Here is a 26,195-nt window from a genome sequence, read left to right on the forward strand (position 1 = left end):
ACTACGGCTATGCTATGGTGATTGTAAGGTAAGTAACGACAAGTGGGCGATTTGACTGTAATGCTGCTACTGTCTCAAAGTCCAACATTTTTAGTGCATGTATGTGTACCTGTAGATGACTACGTAGCCTGCTAATTTTATAGGACATTTAGTTTGGTCTACCGTTTTCAATAATGTATATAATTAGTTGAGAATTTTCTAATTAATCAGATAAGAAAATGTCACAATCTTCACTCCTCTAAACCTAATTCGAAGAGCTCCAAAGTATTAAGGATTGTAATATTTAAACGAACAGCAAAAGGACAGAAATTAAAACAGATGTAGAAATGAGAGGTGTAAAAATGAAATAGCAAGCATATAGGATATTTTGCTTCACACCTCATGCAAGAAACAAGGTAACTCACAGGAGAGCGAAAACATCAGATTCTAAACCCTGAAAGTGGCGGATGTGTACTCTGTAAAACAATTACTTAACACATTTAGTTTTTAATTTTATTTACAGTTAAAACTGGTAATTGTCTCAGAGAGTTATAAACAACTACCGGACGTATACATTGCAACAAATATTATGATATCAACCGTTATTCCGCCATACCATCCTTAAATTACATGACAACGACAGCCACCTGTATCCTTTTTGTAGTAAACCGGACGCAGCCGTGTATCCACAAAGCATGTTTAAATTGCACCTTACAATGTACGGCACATTCAATGCATTATTAATTTCACCCTTTTGACTTGCCACTTGTTCCAGTTTTGTTCCACGCGGAGATACTGTTCTCATTTCTCCCACTGCAGTTACCAAACAAATCCGCTGCTGAATAATAATACCTAAATCAATCTATAGTTTACTTATGAAAATTTTAATAGTGTAGGGAAAAGGCATGCGGATTTTGTGTTTGTGTATACAGTACAGTCTATCATTTATCCAAAAGTCCTTCGCACACATTCTACTCATACTTAAGTTGGGTGAATTCAAACATATTAAATTATGCATATTATATTATATATTATAATATATAACATTATATGTTGTCTGAGACACCATGAACAGAAACTTCAGAAAGGGAAGGATGAAGAGAAGTTATGTTTAACTGTCCCGACTACATCCTGTGAGTTTAAGACAGAACAGACAGATGATCACAAGATAGGCCCTTAACTTCCTGTGCAAAAAGAAGATATTATATTTTGTCTGGCTTCTGGCTGTATAATGAGGTGCTATTTGCAACATGCGAAACGCAAGGTTAAAGGTAATGAGCGTCGTAATGCCGGGGCTCAATAGTTAGCCGTAAGTAGTCCTTCCAGGCAGTGCTCGTGACTGCCCCCTAGGGACGAATGTATTATCCGTCCTTGACTGATGCAATACCTCTGCAAACTGACAAAGCCCCGTGTCTGCCCCCTCATATTTCCTTTCATGGTGACAACATCCAAAACGTCCAAAAGTTCCAAAACGTCAGAGGTACCTGTGGCCCTTCAAAAAGACACACAAAAAAACTGTTGTTCCCTAACAATAGTGTTCTAACTGCACTCATAACAATAACAATATGTTTCTTTTGGAAACAATTATGTATATAAAAAGGAACCCCCAAGGAAAATGCTTTTTTGGACCAAGCAATAAAAATCAGCCTGCCATGGGCCATTCATTTGGAATGTTTCCGTGTGTTCTATGTGTTCAGTTTTCTCACAGACCCACCCAAAGTCCCTTTTGATATAAAACGTATAATTGCACAGCATCATTTGATTATTAGATTGCACAGGGGTAACATAGAGATATGCCTTCAGTAAGTAAAGACACACAATTACATCTTGTTCTGGCTTTTACTCTTCCCCTAATTAGTTTATATTGCCGAGATTATCTAGTGTTTACTACTAATCCCATGTCAGGAATACACATAATGGAGGTTTGGAGATTAATCTGGAGACCCAGCTATCCAAGGAGACCATTACTCTCCACTTTGATCAAGCTGAGTGAGTGGAATATTATCCTTCAGAGATCAAGTCAGGCTCCACAGAAATGGCTCACCCTTTGCCTTTTGCGTCTGTTACTCAGAATCCAAGGCTATTCCCATCACCCGGGGTGACGTTGCCACGGCGCCCCATGTGATGCCCGCACAGTGTCAAGACGGCTCAAGGACACTGCGTTCTCTCCCGCGGGTTGTCATGTGACAGGCTCTGGGCAGCTTGTCACATGACAAAGGGAAGCACTGAAGCACATTTGCAGACAGTAACAATTACTCCTTTGCTTAAAGGTTGCAGTCTTCAGGGTCATCGCTGTTTAAAGGGGACTAGAATGAGCTCCAAATAAAAGCAAATCTTATATAAAAATAAAAAAAAAAAGAATTGCATCATACATTGGTGTACCCCCCCCACATCTGACGTAATGGCACATTTGATTTCAGGGTCACAGTTTCACAACATAGATTATGATGAAAATTATTATTATAAAACGGTGCTTGGAGTTCACTGACAAATGAAAATATAAACACTTGTTTCATGGTTCATCAGACTTTTAGATTATGACACAGAGCAATAGGGGATATGCTACCGTAAACATAACTGATCTGATGTCATCGATCTTCGCCAGACATGAGTGATGTCACCAGCAGAATTAATGTACATTGTTTATGGGGTGTCTTCGGTGGTCTGTGACTCTACGGTTAGATCACCTCAGACATATATAGCCCATATCCTAGCCCCTAAAAACATACTGCACATAATTTACTGTACAACATAATTTGGTGTAATGTACTGTGACACACTCTCCTTGGCGTGGTCATCACCCAAGGGAGAAGCGATCAAGCGACAAACAGCTTCTGTCTGTCTACATTGCGAAAGTGGTAAAGGGGTCAGCTGTTGACTAAGAACTCCTACATCTGTATCTACATCTACATCTAAGCATTAGGTCTGTCTCTGAGTCTAGAATATAACAAGAGGGGACTTTGTGTAACTGGAAAGGTTTAGATGGGTGAAGTGTAACCACCGTTTGCAATGTTCTAGTAATCATTAAAAAGGACTGCTTTTTTGCATAACCTGTTATGATAGTTTGATGTCCACTCTTATAAATTCTGACCACAAGGAAGGGAAATCCTTCCAATTCCTCCTCTTTCTCCTTCTCTCTCTCCGTCTACTTTCTTTTCTTACTGTCATGTAGCAGACAGTCCAGTCCAGTCCAGAGAACCTTACAATTCATGATTCAATCAGACCGCAACCTTGAACAAAGTCGAGAGTCAAACACTCTTTAACAAACCAAGCATGTGCTGTATATGTTAAAATGGAAATACAATAGGCTTTTACACAGTTCAGATGAAATGGAATTAGAATATAGAGAATAACATTCTCCTTCTTGTTCTTCTTCTTATAATCATGGTGATTGACAGGCTAGGTTTTCTTGCTGAACCTGGCCTGCTGTGAACATAGATTGCAAGCAGACCTAGTCTACCTGTTGAATAGTTCATGGGATAATTCTAACTCAGGTAACCTGAGGCCACCGAAGTCTGTCACGAGTGCACATCGCAGTCAGGGGGAAAAAAGCACATATCACATGTCAAAGGAAAGAAGTGACATTTACGTGATCTCTGCTGGCACATGTCAGTGCACCCATACAGCAGCTGATCACATAATTTGTTTTATGATAAAAATATCAGATATTGTATGGAAATATCAGGCCTTCCATAATCATAAACAGTTCACCTAGTATTTTAATATAATTTAATATTGGGAATTGAAATATAAAAGTTATTGTAAGGAGCCAGACTGCAGACTTCCAAATATAAGTCTTTCATTATATTGGATGAAATGTTGGTTGAGTGACCTTTTATTCTTTAAAAAAAAAAAAAAAAAAAAAATTCATTTTGCAAATCTACTGCATGAGCAGATAAAACCCAGCCAGATGATTTGCTGTGAAAGTCCAAAATCACCTGTGGACCAAATTGGTCATTTTCAATCATTATAGGCATGCTGCATATAAACAAATGCTTTTCCTGGGGTACATGGTGTTCGAAAAATCTAATTCATTTCACGCCTCGGTCTGACGCTCGTGTAATCAGAGAGCAGCCTAAGGTGCCATTTAAAGCCACCCTTTTCTCCCAATGAGACACTTTCATGATGCCGACCCTCCTCTGAGCCTCTAATACATCCAGCTGTAGGCCACTTAATTCACCATGATCTTTTTTGCCGCGCAGGCTGACCCGCCCACTCAGCTGCCATTTCCCCGCCTCCACACCAATGATTGACAGCTTATGTGCTAGTGGGCCACGCAGAGAGAGAGCATTTCCTGTAAACACGCATGTCAGGTACAAATCAGTAATAACGAAGAAATAGCACCCAGGAGGAAATTTTTACTGCTTCTGAATCCTGTCAACAATAGAACAGCTCAGATCAATAGTCTTTGATCTATTAATAAAAAAAACCTTTCTGATACTCTGGTCTGACTGTCCCGCTTGGCACGCTCATTTCTTGAGGATAGTAGTAAAAATAAATGAAAAATGACAGATTAATTGCTCCTCTGTGAGTATAAGCAGAGACCATACTAACGAGGGGCAGCTCAGCTCCGCCGAAACTAGAACAAAAAGCAATTAGCTTCCCACCTTGACAGATGTTTTATTTAAACACGCCCTTCTGCAAGAATGTAAGTTTCTTAGAATAAGCACAAGGGAGACATTTGCCCTGATATTTCACTGGTCATGAGTTGCACACCAGCACCGCGCTGAAGTGTGCAGTATGAGAGGGCTGTATGTGTGACCGTCCTGTGATTTTGCTTTGATGCATGCACAGAATAGTCATTCATTCACATCCTTGCGTTTTATTTTGAGAGAGTTGCAACATACACCACTGCTGATTAGGTCAGTGCAACTGAGCTCTTCAAACAAAACTGATTCCAAACCACCAGCATTAAGGAGATGTTTACGCTAAACTTCAACAGAAGTGCAAACCAACAAATGTGATCGTATGAAGAGTGACTTACTTAACTTCTTAGCTATTGATAATTCCTTCCAATCTGTTCGATCATCTGTTCATGATGCATTTACAACCTGTGTGCTGTTTTGCTTGGAGGCTATTCCTCAAGGGCACAATTAATGATGTAAGTATCAATTGTTTTCTATGTTCTTACACAAGACCTGAATGTAGTGTGACCAGAGCAAAACGAGTGAACAAGAAGGCTATAATTACTCATTTGGGCAGGCGCCATGTTGACTTTGAAAGGAGAAAGCTGCATACTTAATATATCCGCTGTGATGTCACACAAATGAGCCATCACATAATCTGATCCGACAGATAAAGTCCCTCTCACAGAAGCAAGCTTTCTCAGTGGCACCTGCTTAGCCTAGCATTAGCAACCGGAGAAATCTGAAGCAATCCCTTGAAGGTTTTCTTTCTTGTACCTTTTTTGCTCCAGTTCTTTTAAAATTGAACAACTGCCCCCAAATAGCAGATGTCAAAAGATAATGAAGCTAATATGGAATTTATGGTTCACTCTTAACTCCTTTCTGAAATTCCTTTGATTTAAAGAGGATTAATTACTATGTGGGCTTAAACCCTTTTGCTGGAAGTGGACTGTGTCACGAGTTTTTTTTTTTTTTTTTTTGGTGAATCATGAGACCTCCAGAGTACAGGACCGTGCGGTTCATCAAAGTGTTTGGAGAGCTCCAAGCAGTCACCACAGACATTTAATTCAAGACTGTAGAGGAGACGGATAGTGAGCTTACTGCTATGCTAGGTTGAACTGAATATGGGTGAGCATATTTTGCGTGGCTGTACTACCATTTCATATGTAAGATGCAAGCTATGTAAGTTGCACTGGATGAGGTAGTCAGGACGGGAAACAAATAATGTGATGTTGTGTCAATATGCATCACTGACCTCTGACCCATGAGGCTGTGCTGCACCTCAAAAGAACTGACTTTCTCACTTAAAGAGGGTGCCAATCTGAGACACCCCCCTCCCCACAAAAAAGGGAATGCTTTCCACCAACATCAAAATGCAAAGCACAACAAAATGCATTTCCTTCTGAAATAAATACCCTAAAGCCATGCTCATTAGCAGAGAATTCCTGAACCAACGTAATCCCACAGTAATTGAAAACAGCTTCATAATAGTTAATCATAATGCACCTCAGTCAAAGAACTGAACAGCGGTCCATTTTTTTACACAAGGGACTTCCCACCTGGGGATTTTCGTTTCATTAATGAATATAACGTTGTAATATAAATCAGATCACCTTGAGCTTTAGGTGAATTCCACTAATTTTAGCTCGCTTCATTGGCCAAGAGGGGGGATTGACCTAGATATCACAAGGAAAGAACCAAATATGGCCCGTATGAAGTTTATGAATACAACCTCAGTGAGCCTGGTTACGTTTATTTATTTAACACAGATGAGAATGCTTTTGATTTTGGGACAGAATCAACACGCCACTAACCGGAGCAGACGAGGCGTGATGCTATATGCGAGGTTGAGAGAATGGGCCTGTCCCGTTTGACTTCTGTGGACGCCACCGCCTCCACCGCCCCTCCGACTGCTTTTTGGCTGCGCAGTGACACAGAATGACCCAAGATAACCCGTGTATTCATGCATTTTTTTCCATTATTGTTATTTCGAGGAATTTTTTTTGTGTGTCAAAGAAAGCCAGACAGAGGTCAAAATTCCTTGAGCCTCCACAGAGAGATGTGAACCGCAGGAAAAAACATTACCCAACTGCGACGGTCTTCGACAGGTCGCTGCAGCTAATTGCATCTGACCCGTATTAAAGGTTAATGCTCATCGTCTCTTTCAGCTCAGATGATGATGTGAATATTTGTACAGGTCTAAAACAAACATTGTCCTTACCCTGAAATGACCACAGTGGAAATATTGTTTCTCCTGTATGAAAATTCACTTGCTAACACCCAATCAGTGTATGAGTATACTTTTCTAATTGGTTCCATTTTTTTCCAACCTTAGGTTAGCATATGTGCACCATTATCTAGTGAAAGAAGCGGCACACCACTGAATTCAGTTGAATTACTCTGTTTGTAACAGGCTGATTGCCTCTCAAGCACAAGAGCCTATTGATAAACCCAAGCCAGTATCTAAGAAGAAGTAAGTGAACGACTTTGCATCAGTGAACCACAGAGAATGAGAAATGGGAAATGAGAAATTCTTTGGAGGCTGGATTTTGTATGTGTGTATGTGTGTGTGTGTGTGTGTGTCTGCGTGTGTATGTGTGCTGGGTGAGAGAGGGCATGATTACAAACTTCCATTGCCACACGGGCAACGAGGCATCTAATTGTAACAGATCAGCAGTACATGCGCGGTTGGAAGCATAGTTTCCATCAGTGAAAGAACAGTCTCATTTCATCTGTCTCTTGTAATGCATTTTTCCAAACGCTGAACAAAAAGGCAAAATGAAACAACCCCAGACCACTCTGCAGGAAACCAAGGAGAACAGAATGAAATGCCAGGCAGTTAAACAGTTCAGCAAACAAAAATTAACCAGCATGCTGTTTCTGTGTTTACCGGACTGTGCTGAGTAGCGTCAAGGTTAAAGTTTACTGGACAGGCATGTTAGTGGGAGTTACTGCTGTGCTGTGAGTGAAAAGGGCTGCTTAGAGGATTTTCAGTCCATGCGAGTTCTTTGCATGCAAAATGTTCCAGCTGTCATTGAAATAGCACACGTGAATATGTTTTTTAACGATTTACTATATACAGGTGATCTGTCTGGCTATTAACAGCACTTTTCTGCATTACCTGATATTCCCACAAGAGGGCGATACACTTCAACATTTTTTTTGATACCAGCTATGAATCATTTATCCTTCCACACAATGAAGCTTTTGTTGAGTTTCATAGAAGGTCATCTTATTAACCAAATATATATGTAAATACAGCTGTGGCTTACTCTTTCTCTTTCTTTGTAGTCAATTTGCATTTAGCATTATTTCACAAGCAGAACTTACAGGCAGTTGAACATACTGAGCTGTATAGGAAATAAATCAGGTATTAAAGTTTACACACATGGGGATAGACTTTTCTACCTTTTACCTTTTACTTTCTTTTCTGATTACATGATCCATATTTTTTGCCTGCATGAACATGACTCCCCCAGGTGAAATGTCCTTAAATGTCCTAAACGCTAAATGTCCTCCTGTGCTCTGAGCATTCGTTGTAGCGGCCTGAATTATATGTTTGATATCATTAACAGTCCATATTGTCTCTGATATGACAGCTAATTAAACAGGAGCAATAGAAGAAGCATTTTTTATAAAGAAAGACCAAAAGCTCCTATCCCAGATGTCATTAATAGCTGATATAGCAAATAAACACTTATTCCATTTGTAGTGCCCATTTCTGATTGTATGACCCATAAAACAGGCAGAACTCTTTTCTGTCATTTTAAAAAGACAGTTTGAAGATAATGTAGCTGAACTAGCTGAACATTTGCTATATCCACATTAAATGGTGGGAAAATTATTGCTATCTAGAGGTTGTGCTCTCACATTTCAAATATTCCTGAATAATAGTCTAAATCAGTGTTTCTCAGTCCTACTCCTGGAGCCCCCCTGTCCTGCATATCTTCTATCTATCCTTGCTGCTTGATCAGATTAAATCAGGTGTGCTCAGCTAGTCAAACGTGCCACTGATGAGTTCAGTCAGGTAGGCAGAGCAGGGAAAGATGTAAAACATGCGGAGCAGGGGGGCCCCAGGAGCAGGATTGAGAATCAGTGGTCTAAATGATTGGTCTCATAAATAACACACAAGCTTCTGTCAGTCCAAGTGTTGGTAGCCATCATTGACAGCTGAATTATCCTCTTGATTGTTGAGCAGTCTTTTTTGCTTGGCTTTCCTCCTGATATTCCGGATCAAGTACAAACTGAGAACGAACTGCAGGATCTGGAATGAAAGTGAGCACGCTTAATGTCATTAACAAAGGCTATATGTTATTTTTACAGTTACTGCATCTGATGGACAGGGAATAAAGAGTGATATGGACTGCACCCTCACAAATTCTATGCATCATAAAATAATCCATTATGGTCTGTTTTTAAAAGCCAGCTATTAGTAATAAAATAAATTATAATGATGCAGTAGATAATAAACAGACAGACTATCATTTCATATCTTGTTAAGGAAGAACATAGGAAATTTTCCTTTTGACTGCACAGGCACTTTGTAGAAGTATCACAGTTATATATTTGTGTTCATACGCAATGTTTAACAATGGTTTTCATGACTGTCTAATTTGCGATGATGTGTTAGAACTGAAAAAAAGTGAAATGCTTGCTTAAACTAGACACTCAGAGCTATGGACACAGCTCCTTGGGTGATTGGTAGGGTGTGACTGTGAAAATTTCCTATTGATGTGCTGCACACCAGCCAGCTTTGTAGTTGCACTCCTATTCAATACGTTACCTGTATGAGAACAAGCCCTGCGTCCATGCCTAGTATTGCGAGGCCATTCCCTGAGAGCCAGACCTCTATACTCTCCTGACAACCCTGTACGGAGAACCATTCACATTGCATTATAAGGGACATGAAGCAAGGAAAGCAATCAAGTTGTTATTTCAATAGAATAACGCATTGTAAGTGAGTTTTGGTGCTATGCCCTGGTTTATTTGCTACCTTCTGGAAGACAGATGACCCGTTGCCGAACCTCAGTGAGGTATCGCCGGAGAGGAAGGGGCAGGAGGTGTTGAAGCAGGAGCATGGATACACATCCTCACCATTGGAGAGTGAGGAAATGAAGGTGTTATTCCTCCACTGGGTGTAGCCAGTTCTCCCACAGCAGTTACTCTGGATATAAGAAATTAACACACAATTGTCAGGGTTTATGAGCCAGTCTGAAAGATTTGATTGACTGTGATATATTATCACTCAGTCAGAAGCGTTGTCGTGTACGCACATGATGTTGCACAGCGTCAAGGACCCTCCACTGTTCTGATGAGCCGTTCCCCATTGTCCCATAGGTCACAATGATTTGATCCACCTCTTCTATTAAGAAATTTGTGATCTACAATATCAAGGACGATTAGTTATGGATCACCATCACCATTTATGTACCGTGTCTGTTGAGGGACATTTCAGCCATGTCCTGAGAGTTTAGCCAAAGTGCCTGAAAAAGTGTGGCATAGTGATGAGGAGCAAAAAGGTTGCTGGTTTGATTCCCTGCTGGGGCACTGCTGTTGTACCCCACAATTGCCTCAGTAAATATCCAGCTATATAAAAAGTTGAAACCTATATAAGTCACCCTGGATGAGAGTGTCTGCTAAATGACAATAATGTAACATAAAAAGGCCATCTGAAAAATGACTGCCACTGTCCCCCTTTTTAAAGGCTTCACGTGGAATGTTCACATGGACAATACAAGGTGTTTATGTACAAACAAAATGTGTTTAAATGAATTGTCAAGCTGTCTTTTTCAAGAAAAAACTTACAAGGCCCTGACAGGTTTTTTGTAAAGAAGATTTCTGTATAATAATAAATAATTATAATAATAATAATAAGAGTAAGAAGAAGAACCTTTTTCTTACCTCCTTCCTCTTTATCAGCAGTACGAATGTGACAAAAAGCTGCCCCAGGAATATGACTATTAAGAAGCCCATATACTAAAAATATAAGACACATGTGAAATACAAATTAAATTCTGTTCACTACAGTCGTGCACCTCATTGTCATTGCAAGGGTCACACAAACACATGTATATACAAAAGCTCTTGGTTTCATATGATGGACCAATGGACAACATATCAATTCCAGCAACATTGAAAGGATTTTTGCCTTCCAAAATGGTTAGATCCATTAATATTGGGCCACTAAAATTGGCCCATCCTTATGGGGAAGAAAACAAACCCCTTAAAAACATGGATAATATTTACATGCTTATAGTTCTTGTAGATTTAACCAATAACCCATCAGCTGTAGTGATCAGAATGCAATGCTGACACGTGTATCCATTCCACGCAGGTATTTCTATTTCTGGATTATGGTAGTTGATGTGATACTCACCAGCATGAGGAGAAACCGTATTTCTTTGTATGCGCCCACATATCCAAGGCAACTGACGCCAAACACAACCAGGCCAATCACAAAAAGGCCGCCGGCGACAGTTTTCATGGATGACCCTGCCAAAATGAAGCCGCATTGGTACTAATGCCAAATGACCACAGTTTTTTTTCTCTTTCCCTCCAACCATACTGCAGAGAATCTTATAAATATCCTTTATACTAGATGATACAATCTTGGGGTATAAGCATTCATTTCAAGATGAATTTTGATATCTCCATTTTGCGTGTGAATGGGACAACAGCTCTCGTGGTTGAAGACTTAAAATTGAAGTTGAAATTGCTCCCCCCCTCTCTGGGCATGAACCCCACTTAATTGCAAATGGCCCCACATGGAATTTTGAGTGGTTCTCTTTAATCAAGACGTTGACCTGCCTGCTTTTTTTGCAGTTACAATCCAAATGCATACTTACACTCCAAAGTGTAATCTCATTTCCAAGAATGAATTTCATATCGTTTTGCACTTGGCAAACAATGCAGTTTTAAGGAAATGACCACATAGCAGTTTGCCTTCAGACTGAACATTGGTTCTCAGAATCAGAATGTGTGTTATGCTTAGTTACCAGCACCCAATCATCCCACAACCTGAGTGAGACCTGACCTACTGTAATAGAGCTCTTACAGACCATTTAGACACTGTTAGACACCATGATTATGTTAATATCATGTAAGATAATATTGTGCCTGTGTTATAGATCATTGGTAGGCATTATAACTGCATTAATATTATGTAAGGAAATATAGCCCTTACAAATCATGTCAGGAACTATGGCTATGTTATAACAAAGGGATGTCCTGTTTATAGTTTTTTCACACTATATGTATGCTTAAAGTTTCCACTGTATGCTTATAGTTTGAAGCTTTGCTACTCATGTAGTCCTGTACTAAACAATGCCTGTAATAATTAAACAATGGAGCTGAAATGTTTGTAATGGATGTGAGGACACCAACAGGTCAGCACAGATGCACAGAACTCACCCTACTGAATCACAGCACTCACCCCCACTGAATTACAGTATGGACACACAGTACTCCATCCCTACTGAATCACAGTATGGACACACGGTATTCCATCCCCACTGAATAACAATACTCACCCCCACTGAATCACAGTATGGACGCAAGGTATTCCATCCCTACTGAATCACAACACTCACCCCAACTGAATCACAGCATGGATGCACGGTACTCCATCCCTACTGAATCACAATACTCACCCCCACTGAATCACAGTATGGACGCATGGTACTCCATCCCTACTGAATCACAACACTCACCCCCACTGAATCACAGAACAGATGCACAGCACTCACCCCCACTAAGAGTCACAATGAAACTGCTCTTGTCAAACAGGATCCAGACCCCACATCCGAAGATGGCCAGTCCAAGTATCTACATGGGGAAAAATTACTTTACACCAAGTGGAAAACAGAACACTTAAAGTTTGTTTGGTTTTAGTATGTTCTGACAATGTAATCCGTAAATGCAAAAATAAATCAACATCTAAATGTACCAACATTTATTTGTATAGGTAGCCATTCTGAATACCTTTTACATTTAACACAGTCAAACAACAGAAAATGAGTCCTCTGAGCTTCCTGATGAAGCACTGATACCAGTAACCCAAAGGACTTTGTGCTCTGAAGTCTTGACAGAGACGAACAAAAGTGTTTCAAAGGAAACATTTGAAGCCTTACCACAAAAACCCCATTGAAAACCATTAAGAAGAATTTCAGTATTTGTATTTTGTCCTCTGCCTTCATTCTTCTTCTCCGGTTCCCACAGTGCCTATAGAAAACACTACAAACAAGAGCCGTGTTTGAACACGACTTCTGTATTACATCCTGGTTACACTTCGGAGCAACCACATAACACCCCACACTGCTACACAGCAGCTCATTGTCCATTCAGACAAATAGCACTTGCAGTGTTATATGTAATGCGGACAACCATTGATATATTATGACCAGATATATGTAATGGGAACACTTATTTTAGATTAGATACTGTTACATGAAAGAAAGATAGGGAGAGAGACAGAAAGAGAGAGAGAGAAGTCAAACCGTGCAGAATATAGAATGGTGACCATTACTTACTGAAAGTGCAGGCAATTCCTCAGACAGAAATCTATCTCTAATTAAATCCCGTACAATTGATGTCTCCGTGGATGTGCTTGTTTTCTTGCTGTGTCTTGTGGCTCGGGGTTTTCTGCAGGAATACTTTACGATGCTAAGAGGAAACGCCGCAAAGTTCACAGAGCGCGGTAACAAAGTGCAGTCCCCCGCTTCCTTATTGCTCTCTAATAGTTAACTAATTGTACATGCCGTAAATTTCGCAAAGTAGCCTTTCCTCCTTTGTCAGAAGCTTACCTGTGCTTCCAGCCTGCTTATTTGTCCTGAATACTATACAAAGTTTTGAGGTATCAAAGTATGAGATGCCACATTCTGAAAAGATGGCCAGAGGACAACCACAAGTATTGCTTTTAGTGAAGACTTTGTGCTCACTTTCACTTACAGCCTCCTGGTTGTGTGATATTTACCATTTGATAAAAGGAGATTTACAAGTTTTAATCTGCAACAGAAGAAAGGTGGCTTCGGAGCATTTTGGAGTATTAACAGAGATACATCACCAGAGATTCATGTGACTCATTCATTGTTACATTAACAGAGAACAGATTCCACGGATGCCATTAATTGTAGTGCTAAAAAATGCCAACTTTTGTAGATTTGTATGTATGAGCTTATTGTGTAGCCTTTCTTTCAAAGTCTACCAGAGTTCATCTTTGAATTCAGGTGATGAGGTTGCGTGTTATGAGGAATAAAGGGGATTTAGGATAATTATTAATGAACAATCACAGTGAGACTGCTGTTTAGCTTGAGTAAATATCCTTTCGCTAAGATCATCTTCGAAACTGAGGAGCAATACTGAGTATGGACAAAGCAGATGCCCAGATCGCATCTTGTACAGAGCATGCAGCAAGCAAAGGTGTGACAGGGTTTGTGCTTCTGTCTTTGCAACACACGATCAGCATGGATTATCATTAATACCTGTGGGTAAAAAAGGGTTTCAGACTGAAGCAGATGTGTCACCCTGAAACAGGCCCGGTGCTATGGAGGTCCCCCGGACGGACCTCAGTGCACCCCCAGTTGTCTCCATATACCTGGATCTCTATATAGTATTTATGACTTTTTGTGCTCCCCTGTGGATTGCAATTTCACCCCTTTGTATTTTCTCCTGGCACCAGGTCTGCCCTGAAATCAGTGCATTGGCAAAATCAACCAATCAGCCAATGAATATGCCTGTATTGACATATTCAAAATCGAGTAACAATGTTGAACAAGATCATGCGACATTAAGAATCTGCAAAAATAAATACAAAAATAAATCAAAGCCTCTAAGGGCACAAGATTGCGTAGTTGTTTATTTCATACTTATCAGTGAGCGGACATATGTTCTACATATGACTATGTAGATGGTAATAAACTGAAGCGGGCTTGCAAAAGGCTATAAATATTTGGAAATAAAATCAAGGTGAAATTAGCACATGACAATCCAATGGTCCGTACAAATGCCTTTTAATGGTTGATGCATACGCTTTATACATTGACTTGATAACATGAAAGGTTCTCTTAAATCTGAACTGCAGGAAAAAATTTTTATATATTCTGCTGTTGTTTGCAGACATGGCCACTAGGTGGCCTCGTTGTCAAATAGTTTTTCTCAGTATTCACAAATTCATCAAACCACTTTTTAAAGGATAATCAAGATTCTGATGAATATTTAGCAGCCGGATAAATCACTGCATTAAGAGAAGAACAGAAGAGTATGGCAAAACGTAGAGCAACGACAGTGCATTATCAGAATCGAACCCAAATCTGCACCCAAGAACATCTTTTAAAAATAGAATACATCAACGCTTTTGAACTTTGTGTCTTAATGCTGAAACTTAGGACACAAAGTTTAAAAGCCGCGAAATATATTCAAGACATTCTTCGGTGCATATTAATTTTCACATTGTCGCTTCAGTATTTAGCGGTGGCATGAAAACATTTTTGCATAGAACTGCCATAGAATTCGGCACAGAGGGCAGAATTATAAAGGTTTCATGGAGCTCCTCTATGTATAGGATTCTTACTGTACAGTATCTGTCACTATCAAATGGTTACATAACGGACTACCAAGTACATCATGATAACCTGGGATTAAGTGGCTATAATTCCGCAAAATATTCTTAATGGAAATTTTTCTAATTGTTTAGGAGCTTAATATACCAAGGAACCTAATATACCATAATATATACCATTTTTCTCCATAACGCACATTTGCACGGCCTAAAAATGGGGCTGGGTAAAACAAATAATAGGCTACAATAATACAATAATAATACAAATAAAAACTGAATTGCATATTGTCACCACAAGGGGGTGCATGAAAACTAAATAGTCGAAATTATCAAGACACCTTTTGCAGTCAAAAAAAAACAAAACAAAAAAACAAAGAAGTACGACCTTCATGTACTTGTACAGAGCTGTACTTGTAGAGAGGAACATGTAGACACAATCCCCTATTCATTTCGCCAGGCTGTATTTCAGTGCAAATTTTTTTCACATCAATATTATCTCATTAGCATCAGTACATCACCGTCTTCATTCATGTTTATTCAAGGAAGTCAAGGCCAAAGGCAACAGAGGATGCCAAAGTGTACAATACCTCTTACATTATGCTGTCTTTTACAGCATACCACCAAATCCTGCCATAATTCACAGGCATTGTTGTCTAAAAACAGGTTCACCGTCACACTGCCAGAGGGAATTCGACACAGCCAATTACTGTAGAGGGGTCTGGCTTGGGTATTGTATTAGACTAGGCCCTGCAGATTGGGTGGAGAGGAAGGCCTAAAATCATCTTCTCTCAATGTGATGTATTCTTTATTTTAGGGTGTTAAGGACATGCCATCGTTCCAAACAGATTTTTCTCAATTTCGGGGACTACCAGCGTCAGACTTTGTTTTGAGTGCTTTCGCATTCCTGACATTTTTGGAACTACTCAGGCTTGTCGTATTTGCCCATGGGTTTCACTGATAACACGCACAAGGTTAATGATTGCAGCGGTCTTGGGCTCGGACACTTGTTCCACAAAAACTAGGCAATTAAAAGTTACGCTTTTCAAACTTTGCAGTGAGAACTAATGCACCTTTAATTGGCACCACCGTTGTCAAGACCGAACCACTTGCAGCACCAATAGCCTTGAAGCTAAAGACCTTTTGTGGTGTTGTATGCACACACTCAATATTCACAGCACATTCACCTGGTTATCATTTAACACATTTGAAAGGATTTTGGACATTTGGTGGGAGCTGAGACGAATACATTATATTTTTCTGACGTTGGTTTGGGTGGTTTATCTATTTATTTTTGCCAGATGAAATTTCCTATCATTGTCAGCACAGCCACAGCAGCATCAAACAAGAGGGTTTCTGAGTAAAATAACAGAAGAGACAGTCCTTTGTTCTGACCTTTAGTAAGTCTCATGAAAGAAGCCTGCTTCTCCCTCCCACCAGAGCATTAACCTTATCTGCTCAAAGCATTGTGGGTAAGAGACTGTGCCCAGAGTTTCACAGTGTGCATTCCCTGTCAATCATACCCATTCTTTCACCATGGAAGCAAGCTCAAGTGGCCCCACCCCCCTCCAGTCTCTCTTTACTGTTCCCAAGCTCTGTGGTTCGTTGCTAAGTTCAGCTGTTGGCCATGTAAGAATTATAAATGACTCATAACCCCATTTCTTAAAAAGGGGTAACAAATACCTTATCTTGCCAGTAGATAATGTGTTTTTGTCCTGTCAGTCTTATTGGGTGAATAGAGGTGAAAACCAAGTGAGCTTGGGAGCAGTGACGTGGACTGACAAATCAAAACAGACATAATCCACATAAAGGTTCACCTTAAGAAGGTGCACGACACCCCCTAACAAAACCGCCTCACTGTATACGGCTGCTGTAAATCCTTCAGTGAATTGAACTAATCCTACAGTAAACCCGGCTGTCCTATAGGTGAAAACAGATTGAAATCTGAGGGAGCCGTTTAGCCTAATCGCCAAGCTGCTATTTCTTTAACTTTGCTTCACAAAATGACTCATTCTCCTTTCTGCGCCCCAAATTCTGACCCTCTGTTCGAACCACACCTTTCGGGGGAGCGTGCTTCGACGTGCTGCGGTGCGCAACCCCTGCAAAAGCACAAAACAGCGCATTACGGCATCGACCGGCCATCTGGGAGGTGGAAAGAGATGCCGTTTTTCGCCATTCCCCAACATAGGCAGGACAGAGGAAGGCCCAGCTGTTTCTCTCTGCACGTCTGCTGTGTTTTTGCTGGCTCTGGTGAAGCTCACAGTGCTCTCGACCTGAATATTTGCAGGCTTAGCCGTGGCTCACCCGCTGATAGATTTATAGGGATTTTTAGAGGTGGCTTTTAAATTATCGGGTGAGCTCCGTAGCCTAAGGTGAGGGATGAATGCGCCTCTTGTCTTGCCGTTGTTTACGGAGGTTCGGGCTGACTCGTCTGTCTTTGCAGCGTGTCGATGCCGGCTTAACGGGATGCTCTCCCATGTTGGCTGGCAGAGCCTTCCAAAGTTAGCTAAACAAGGCACCTTTGCCCTTTCACTGTTTTACCAGCAACCAGAGCTGAAGCACATGGCACCACACTGAATGCCCAGGTAGAAACGACTGCCTTGAGTCTGTGCACAGTCCTAAGATGGTCCAAAAAATAGACTCCATGTTACCATGTACCTCTGGCTGCTTGCTGTGATCAGTGACAATGGCATGCTCTTTTCTCCCTTCTGTGTTGACCTCCAGCATATGTATGCTAATAAATGCACTGTATATACATATACAGTGATTTGATGTAATATGGTTATGCTTTTCTGTCATGCATATGCATCCCTACTGTATTGTGGTCTTGAAAAATTATTCACAAAGCAGCAATCTATATGAATATTCTACAAAGTAAAGCCTGCCAGTTCAGTGGTAATTGTGCACCTGATATTTCCATTTTTCTGTGTTATTTCAGGAAGATGAAAATCCCAGGCCGTGCAGCACGCTGACCTATTTTAAAGCTATAAATAACAATGGGGCGGACAGTGGAGAGCCGCAGCGAGAGAGAGTGGAGATGCGGGTGCGTCTCGGAGCCGAGAGCGGGTCACGCTCCGCCGCTCCTCACGGCTGCCAGTGACGTCACGCAGCGACCAAGTGCGCTGACCCCACGCCGGAGCCGCCCAATCACAGGAAACCCAACAGGAATGCACTCATGATGAGAAAAGAGGTTTGCTTTTTTTTTGGTTCTGTGGTTCTGAGAAGCCCCCCCCAATGACTGGCCAAAACAACACAGCGAATATACAGACTTCAAATACGGCCTCTATCCCTGTAGATCCAAGACCGTGCTCTTCGTGGCCAACAGGTTGGCCAATGACAGCGCAGAGAAGGAATCTGAGTGCAATTCGATTGCCTGTTGACCTTTGGTCAGCCCATGAGAACAAACACACAACAAAAGACAGCAAGCAACCTGTGAAACCTGACACCGCACGTCAATGAAACAAAATATGAATGAGACTGGAGACAAAATATGGTCTACAACTAAAACACAATGTATAGGATAGCAAATGCAGGCATCCCCTTCTCGGTAGCCTCAATGGCTCCCGGGAACTATAAAAATGCCAACAGAGAGTGGCAAGTGGAGGCAGAGCTGAATGATTCATACGCCAACGTTTTTACCATTTAATAAATAAATAAATGCAGATGACAGATGCTTATAAAAGGAAATGAACGCAGCATACTTCTTAGCCTTTTCAGTGGCTTTAACATCATAATACATAATGTTGGCCTCAAGGAAGCTGCCAGGAATATCGTCATGAATGGGCAGGAGGACAGTTTTGCTCATTTTTTAATTGTCTTTTGATAGATCAGTATGCATTTGACAGTGGCTTTGGGATCATTACACACCTTAGGTGATTCTGTCATTCTAGTTCAGCCCAGTCAAACTGCCAAGAAGGGAGATAGATCAGAAATTAAAGACATTGTGCCAGCAAAATTTTATCAGGGTGGTAATTTAGCTATCAGAGAGGCAGCAATATTAGAGGCAAGCATACCTGGTACTGATGTTTTTTAAATTAGCCTACCCTCTTTAGGCAAATGGCTTGATGTCAATGTGAGACTTGAGGTAAGGGATGAGAGAATGAGGCCCAGATGAATCCTTACCACAATGCTCTTTATCCTTAAGTCTGAACAACCACTATAAGTATATGCTCAGCTCAGCATTTCTGTTAATGCTACCTTACCACGAAACATATGATTTCGTGTATGATGTCATCTGTCAAATAAACAAAAACACTTCACATTTATTAGGCAGGTGTAGCAGGCAATCCCTGCCCCCTAACACCTGCTACTTATAGTACTTGCTGTTTATTTCACATATAGTATTGTGAAGTGCTTTGGAATCTGTCTATCTAGAGACTGACACATGGTAGTATATTTAGCTTCCCTTGTCTAGTCAGGTTGCACAATTTAACTTGGGGTAGAGCTTGAATAGTGTTATGTTCACACTCACTGGTCTGGGAGTGTTGTTAGCCTGGTCTGACACTGTTGCTCATTCAGCTTGAATGGATACACCTCTGTTCTATTGTGCTGGAAGTCACTCTGGGTAAGAGTGTCTGCTAAATAAATGTAATGTAATGTAATGTAATGCAAGGTAACGGAATAAAGCCATGGGGGTTGGTTTGGATCTAGGCCAAGGCTATTTTATACGTGGCACACAAAAACAGCTTTAATGCCTTGTACAATGTGGTTGTGATGTGGGGTGGGGAGAAATTAAACACAGGACTCCCTCCTGTTATTCAAACAGCTGCATCGATAAATATTGCTTTAATCTCCGCGCACTCAGAAAAATTACAATAACCGCACCGTGTTTCACATTCATTAGCCATCACACTTCACCAATGATAATTCTTTGAATTAGTCCAACTTTCCGCATAAGGCACAGCTGGGCTGTTTAATTAAGCCGATCACTCAAATTGTACACAAGCCTAAATGCAATTAAACTCCAGCGTGTGGCTTCCCACCAAAACGGGCAATGTCTTCCGAGCGAAAGGCTTCATTTGCCTTAAGTAGGTTCCACCTGTACAACGGTTCATGTTGGTCTCAAGGAAACACGCGCTAAATTGCTCCCCGAGTATCACGCCCCGGCAGCGGATTGAATTAGGTGGCCTTTTAGACCTTAATTCCGCTTTGGCAGCTTTAAGGCTGTTGTAGTTGCCGGAGAAGTGCCTGTCAAATGTTCCCACTGTCGTTTTAAGGGATGAAGTTTAATGCTTCAGCAGTACACCAAGCAAAAACACAGTTCACAAAGCCCACCCCCCATCACACATTTACCAACCATAGAGTCCTCCATGTTGGAGACATAAACACTTATTAAGGGGCTTCAGTTACAAACAGACGACCCCAACACATTAAGAGTACTTTGGGCTGGAAATAAAAAAGTCATTTCCATGAATGTAGGCTTGTTTTTCACCAACCGTTTGCTAAAGCACAGTACATATTACATTGACATTGTCAAGTGAATTCCAACTGAGTTAAATGCATTTATTTTTTTCACACTCTGAACCTTTTCAAACTTATTTTATGATTTCCTAAACAACGGTAGCTACATACAGCTGTGTTCTTGGAAATTACTACTTGATTATGAGCATTTGTACTACTTGCTGTTTTTGACTTTGTAATTGCTGCTATTTTTCAGTGGATTATTCTCAGTCTGAACTGTATCAGATTCCTTGTGTACTGAATTGAACTGCATATAATTGCATGCACATACAGTAACGTACATTTGTTCTAAATCTTGTACTGTGTTGGTGTTGCTGTTGTACTATGATTATCTAATGCTTTCCGGTTTGCACTCTTGAAGGGCATGAGTATAATGACATGTTATTTTTATTTTAATTATTATTTAACTATAACTATTATTTTTACATGGGGAAAGAGACCTGAAATGGCCAAGGATAAGGAAGGAAACTCAAACCAGTAGCATTGTGGATTCCCACAGAGAGACATAAAAGTGAATTAACTCAATCGATGAGCTTCAAACCCACTAGCACCCATTACACCACACTGTGGGCATATATACGACTTTCTACACAATGCCTTGGGCCAAATTAAATAAAACCTTGGGTGGATGGTCGAAGCAATTTCACAGAGGCATTGCCTGTGGCAAGCTGCTTGGCTCCATCCTCTGGTTTTGGGCTGCATTATTAATGGGGCAGGAAAAACGAATGAGGCCGGCCCCGAGAGCTCTGCTAACACGGGAGGCATTTACACGCAGGATCATTTCCACATTTCGAGCCGGAGGCCTGACGTCTCCCGACAGCGGCGAACGAAATCGCCCCCAGAATTACGCCACTGATGAAAGAGCTGATAGTGTTTGTGTTCGCCCGTTGCATGAGATTTGTTTTTGTACTTCTTTAGTCTCTGTAGTATTGTGCAGGACAATATGAACATGGAGCGCCAAACGCAACGACCTTAACAATTGTTTAAACCTCAGTTTTAAACGACGACGCCACTGCACTGTAACTGAACTGGAACAGGTGTGTTCCTACTAAATGGCATACAGACCAGCCATTCCAAGCCTCATAGTGTTCAGTGGTCTAATGGTTTAAACCTGAGGTTTAAAGTACTTCTAAGGTTGGCACAACTGACCCAGAGGCTTTGGCCTTCTGTTCTGTGCACATCTGTCAAAACTATTTGTGCATTATTGAATATTACCCTTTGGTTGACATACGGAAGTCATGTATCGATCAGGGTCATGCATATCAAATCAAACAGCTCTGTTCTGGCATGCCCCATTTGTTCTTGACCTAACCCTCTATAAAGCTAAGTGCATTAAATGAGGCTGGTAGCACTTTACTGCTTAATGACATTAAAACGGTGTGTCAGCAGAGGGATTATTGTCTATCTTGAATAATGTGTGTTGGAACGATCGCATTTGCATTGTCGAAGGCCAGTACGTGTCATTTGTCATCACTGTTTTGTCTGGGATATCTGCACGGTAGGATGAACTTTGAACCCTTGCTATTTGCCAGCAGCACCAGCTGAGCTGCAAATCGGAAAGGAAAGGACACATCTTTATTCTATTGATTGTCTTTGTTCCATTGGTTCCATCCAGAAACCAGTTTACAAGGTAGCCTGAACCCTGCTATTTTAGCATGATTTACTTCATATGCCACTTTGCATAAGGACTATCCATTAGCAGCTGGTTCCTTGTTACTTTCACACATCTAATGTGGTAGCCATCCCCTTGTGAATTTCCCATTAAATCCTTTTAATCATGACAAAAACCCCAAAACAGAACAGAAGTTTTTAAGTTAAAAACAGATCTCTGACCTTTTCATTCTGATCAAAATTCATAAACCCAACCCCTGTGTTATAATTTAAACTGATTATTGTGTCAGAACTACCATGTTGGACATAATTCTACAGAAAGGAACCAGTTGCTTATAGGTCATGACAACTCAGGGTAGCAAGCGCGTTCATTTAAAAAAAAAAGTTTCAGGAAGAGTCAAACAAGCTCTTGACTTCCGCTGCTTAAAAATCACTGCTGGTTACTTAGCTCTGGTCAGTAATTCATGGATTGATCTTATATCACACTGTCCTGGATGAACGGTTACTGCCTCCTCTTTATCTACACCGATTTGTGCATCAGAGAGCATAAATAGTCTTCCCAAAGGCCTTAGAATGTAAGGTAAAGCCATTGTACAATATTGTAAAAAATTAGCAGAATAATTCTACAGTGACCTGAACTCACACAGAAACACCTCATCTATGGATCTTCGGGACCAGGCCTCGGACTCGGCTGATGTACGATTTTAATATCCCCGCCTGGCAGGCGAACTCTGATTTCCGCCGCCTGACTTGATGACCTCATTAGGGGTGCGAGACGAGCCAATCAGGCCTAATTGTTAGTGTGAGTCAGCAGGAGCAGATTGGGTTTCCGTTGTGATGAGTCATTGACGCATCTTGCACTTTTGACATATTTTTCACTTGACAAGGGTGTTGTGGATTAATCATGACGAAAAGCTTTTTGTTCACGTGCGTTCACATTTGATGCACGTCCGGCTCAGTAAACACATTATGCCACAACACAACAGCCTGGCTGCATGGGAAAGGCCATCTCAGATTAAACATTACAGACAGAACAAACTCCATCCGAAACATGGTCTGGACCCTCCATGCAACTGCCTTGGCACAGGAACACACATTCAAATAAACCCAAAAAATGGAAATGGATTGGCCCATGTGTAACTTGCTGTCTAGTTCGATAATACATAAATGGCCAATGCATGTGGTATATGCATGTGTGCGCGCGCGCACACACACACACACACACACATATATATATATATATATATACACACACACACACACACACACACACACACTTACTTTAAAGTTATATTGCCTTCCTATCGAATGGACTGTCACGATTTTGTGCTTGTCTGATTGCCTTGACTGTGTTGTGTTCACATACAGATGAAAGAACTATTACAGCTGTTTCATTTGTGACCTTTCAGTGCGATGCCATAAGTGGTTGCCACACCAGGCTGACAATGTAATCTTTGAGCATCAAATGACTGTCATGAAATATAGTCACAGTTTCACCCATTACCTGTTTGCTTAGCAGACGCCCTCACTTGAGGCATCTTGGATAGCTCACGGAATTTTAAACAGTATTTATTTATTTATTTATTTATTTAAGCTGCTAAATGTATTTGCAGATGTCAGGTCCTTGTACAGGGTTACCTCCAGTATTTCAGTCAGGAATCAATCCTACAACCTTCTGGTTGGGCGCCTGGGTCTCAAGCCACTACTGCCCCATAGCCATGCTGAAACCAAAATGGCGGAAGATGCATATTGCTCAGGTAAGACAACTGAAAGATGAACATAAATTAGGACAGCAGCTGTTGAGTACAAAGAAGATCTCCTAATGGCAAGCCCAAAGTTTCTTTAAGTGTGATTTGAAATGCGTCTTGCCCACGATGGAGGACTGTGTATCTGTCAGGTTTTCTTCTCTCATAATTGACCCATCAGGTCACTGTCTTTAAATGGACGAAGAAATTTGCAGAGGAGCGAGCCCACTTGAAAAGCTCACATTTTGATTTGTGGGTTTAACCTTGGCAATGAGGTTACTGTCTCTCAATCAGCCAGCATTCAAATGCTTGGTCGTTAAAAAAACAACAAAAAACAAGGGTAATTCAATCTTGTCTTTGCTTGTTCAAAGTCCCTGGTATTAGTCATAAATGAGAACATCAGATCCCTAGAGGGAAAATACAAGTACTTTTAATGTAAGGAGATGAAGAGATCAGATGCACCTGTTAAAATCAAGAAAACAAACTCACGCATCAACTCACAGCATGCAGCAATGCGTTTTAAAAATTGTTTTAAAACAGTGCACCGCAGAGACGAGCTTCTCCTTACTGAGGTACTGGAAGTCCTTGCTGTGGGACGGCTGGTATTTTTTTTTTAATCTCTGATGCTTTGTTTCCGGTAATCATGCTATGAAAGATCAGTTTACCCATTTAGGAAACCATAGATGTTTTCTAAGGTTGCTAAAAGTTGTGAAACACCCCTGGAAACCATTCTTAGCTATTCATTCGTGCATTAAAGCAGGAAATTGGATCAGCTATCCAAACAAACACGCATACATGCACTCGCATATAAGCTTGCTGTTGGACGTCAACAAAAAAAGTCTGGCTGCAGGCGCAACAGCAGCGGTGCGATCGCCTGTAATGGAATCAGAAGTACGCCCTCTCTCAACGTAACTGCAAGAGCTGTTACAAGGAACAGTGCGATCCAAACAAAATCTCACCCTAAGCCTACTTAATGTTTAAATTTGATTTCGAGGATTGTCTGTTTCATTAGAGCATTCACCGTGCTATAATACTCACCTCTGGGTGTTGCTGCTTCATTAAAAGAGCTTTATTAACCGGGATAATAGACATTTATAAGGCTCGCAACTAAAACAACGAAGAAAGGATCCGTTTGTAAGATGTCTATCCGAAGTTTTGGAGTCAAAATCAACCTGCCTAAACACGTGCCCGGAGTGCATTAGTATTAAGGATTCTAGATGTGCGTTTAAGTTTAAATCAGTTTTGCCTGCTAAGTAATGCAGGTAGTAGAAATAAGAGGGAAAAAAAGCTCTCAGTACAAGCATGGTCATGTGTGAACACCGCAGCGGGTGTCTCTAAATCTCAACAGCCAGTCAGCCAACTCCTGGCCTTTGATTCCTCTCACAGGGGTTTTAAAAGCAAATTAAATACACATCAACCAACCAACATTACCAGTTGAGAATGCCGTATTTAACTTAGTGGTCCCATTACATATTTACCATCCAGGCACTGAAAATACACAATAATTACTGTGTAACTATAAACACGCACTATGTAACAGCTGTGTGAGTACAGGACTGTGTAATTGCTTGAAGGTTTGGGATTAATTCTGCGGGTACACGTGAGGTTCGAGGTTCGAGTAGTCGGTGGCAGTCAAATTCTAAGATTATTCCGATAACCCTTGCGATGATACAACCTGGAATCTCGCTACTGAAAAGTCTGTTCCACGTGTAACGCGATACACATTAGATCGGTTACACGATCGGCCCACATTCACCTAGAGGTCTTTTCAAAGGGGAGCAGACAGAACCTTGCCTCACGGTTAATTGAAGCGCAAGAAAGGCTCAAAACGCGTTCCCGCACCCTCCCCACCTCCCCTCAGTCGGAAGTAACAGGCGAAAGGAGAGATAAACGAGAATAAAGTCGGGCTTTGCCGACTGTCAAAACATTCGCTTCAGATGCCACTCTCGGGCTTAGAAGCCCTGACATGGATCCCGGAGACACCGCAGCCCGGTGAAAGATTATACGTGGCACAGGGAATCCGCGCCAGACATAACAATGATAACCGACCGCACTCCTCCCGTCTCCCAGATTCAGATGCATCCTGGGAATTTGGGGCAACGACTACGAGACGTTCTCCCCGTTACGTCCATCGGTAAGGAGCCAAATCACCGATCAGAGAAGCGCAGGATAACGCACGCAAAGGAGATGCTCGTTGAAATGGAAAGATACAAGCCTTGCTAT

General features: G+C 41.1%; 1 protein-coding gene across 1 annotated transcript; it reads right to left on the reverse strand.

Annotated features, from left to right (window-relative positions):
- Positions 1 to 8,742: 8,742 nt before the first annotated feature.
- si:ch73-139j3.4 (CD82 antigen) lies at positions 8,743 to 13,164 on the reverse strand. The gene is made up of 9 exons (XM_036519738.1): positions 13,133 to 13,164; positions 12,734 to 12,836; positions 12,350 to 12,428; positions 10,981 to 11,096; positions 10,506 to 10,580; positions 9,878 to 9,985; positions 9,598 to 9,768; positions 9,388 to 9,471; positions 8,743 to 8,868 (listed from the first exon to the last, which is right to left on the reverse strand). The coding sequence occupies exons 2-9, from the start codon at positions 12,797 to 12,799 to the stop codon at positions 8,743 to 8,745; spliced, it is 825 nt and encodes a 274-aa protein (XP_036375631.1). The 5' UTR covers positions 12,800 to 12,836; positions 13,133 to 13,164.
- Between the last annotated feature and the right edge of the window lie 13,031 nt (positions 13,165 to 26,195).

This window comes from Megalops cyprinoides, chromosome 25, assembly GCF_013368585.1.
Source record: "Megalops cyprinoides isolate fMegCyp1 chromosome 25, fMegCyp1.pri, whole genome shotgun sequence".
Classification (NCBI taxonomy): Eukaryota; Metazoa; Chordata; class Actinopteri; order Elopiformes; family Megalopidae; genus Megalops; species Megalops cyprinoides.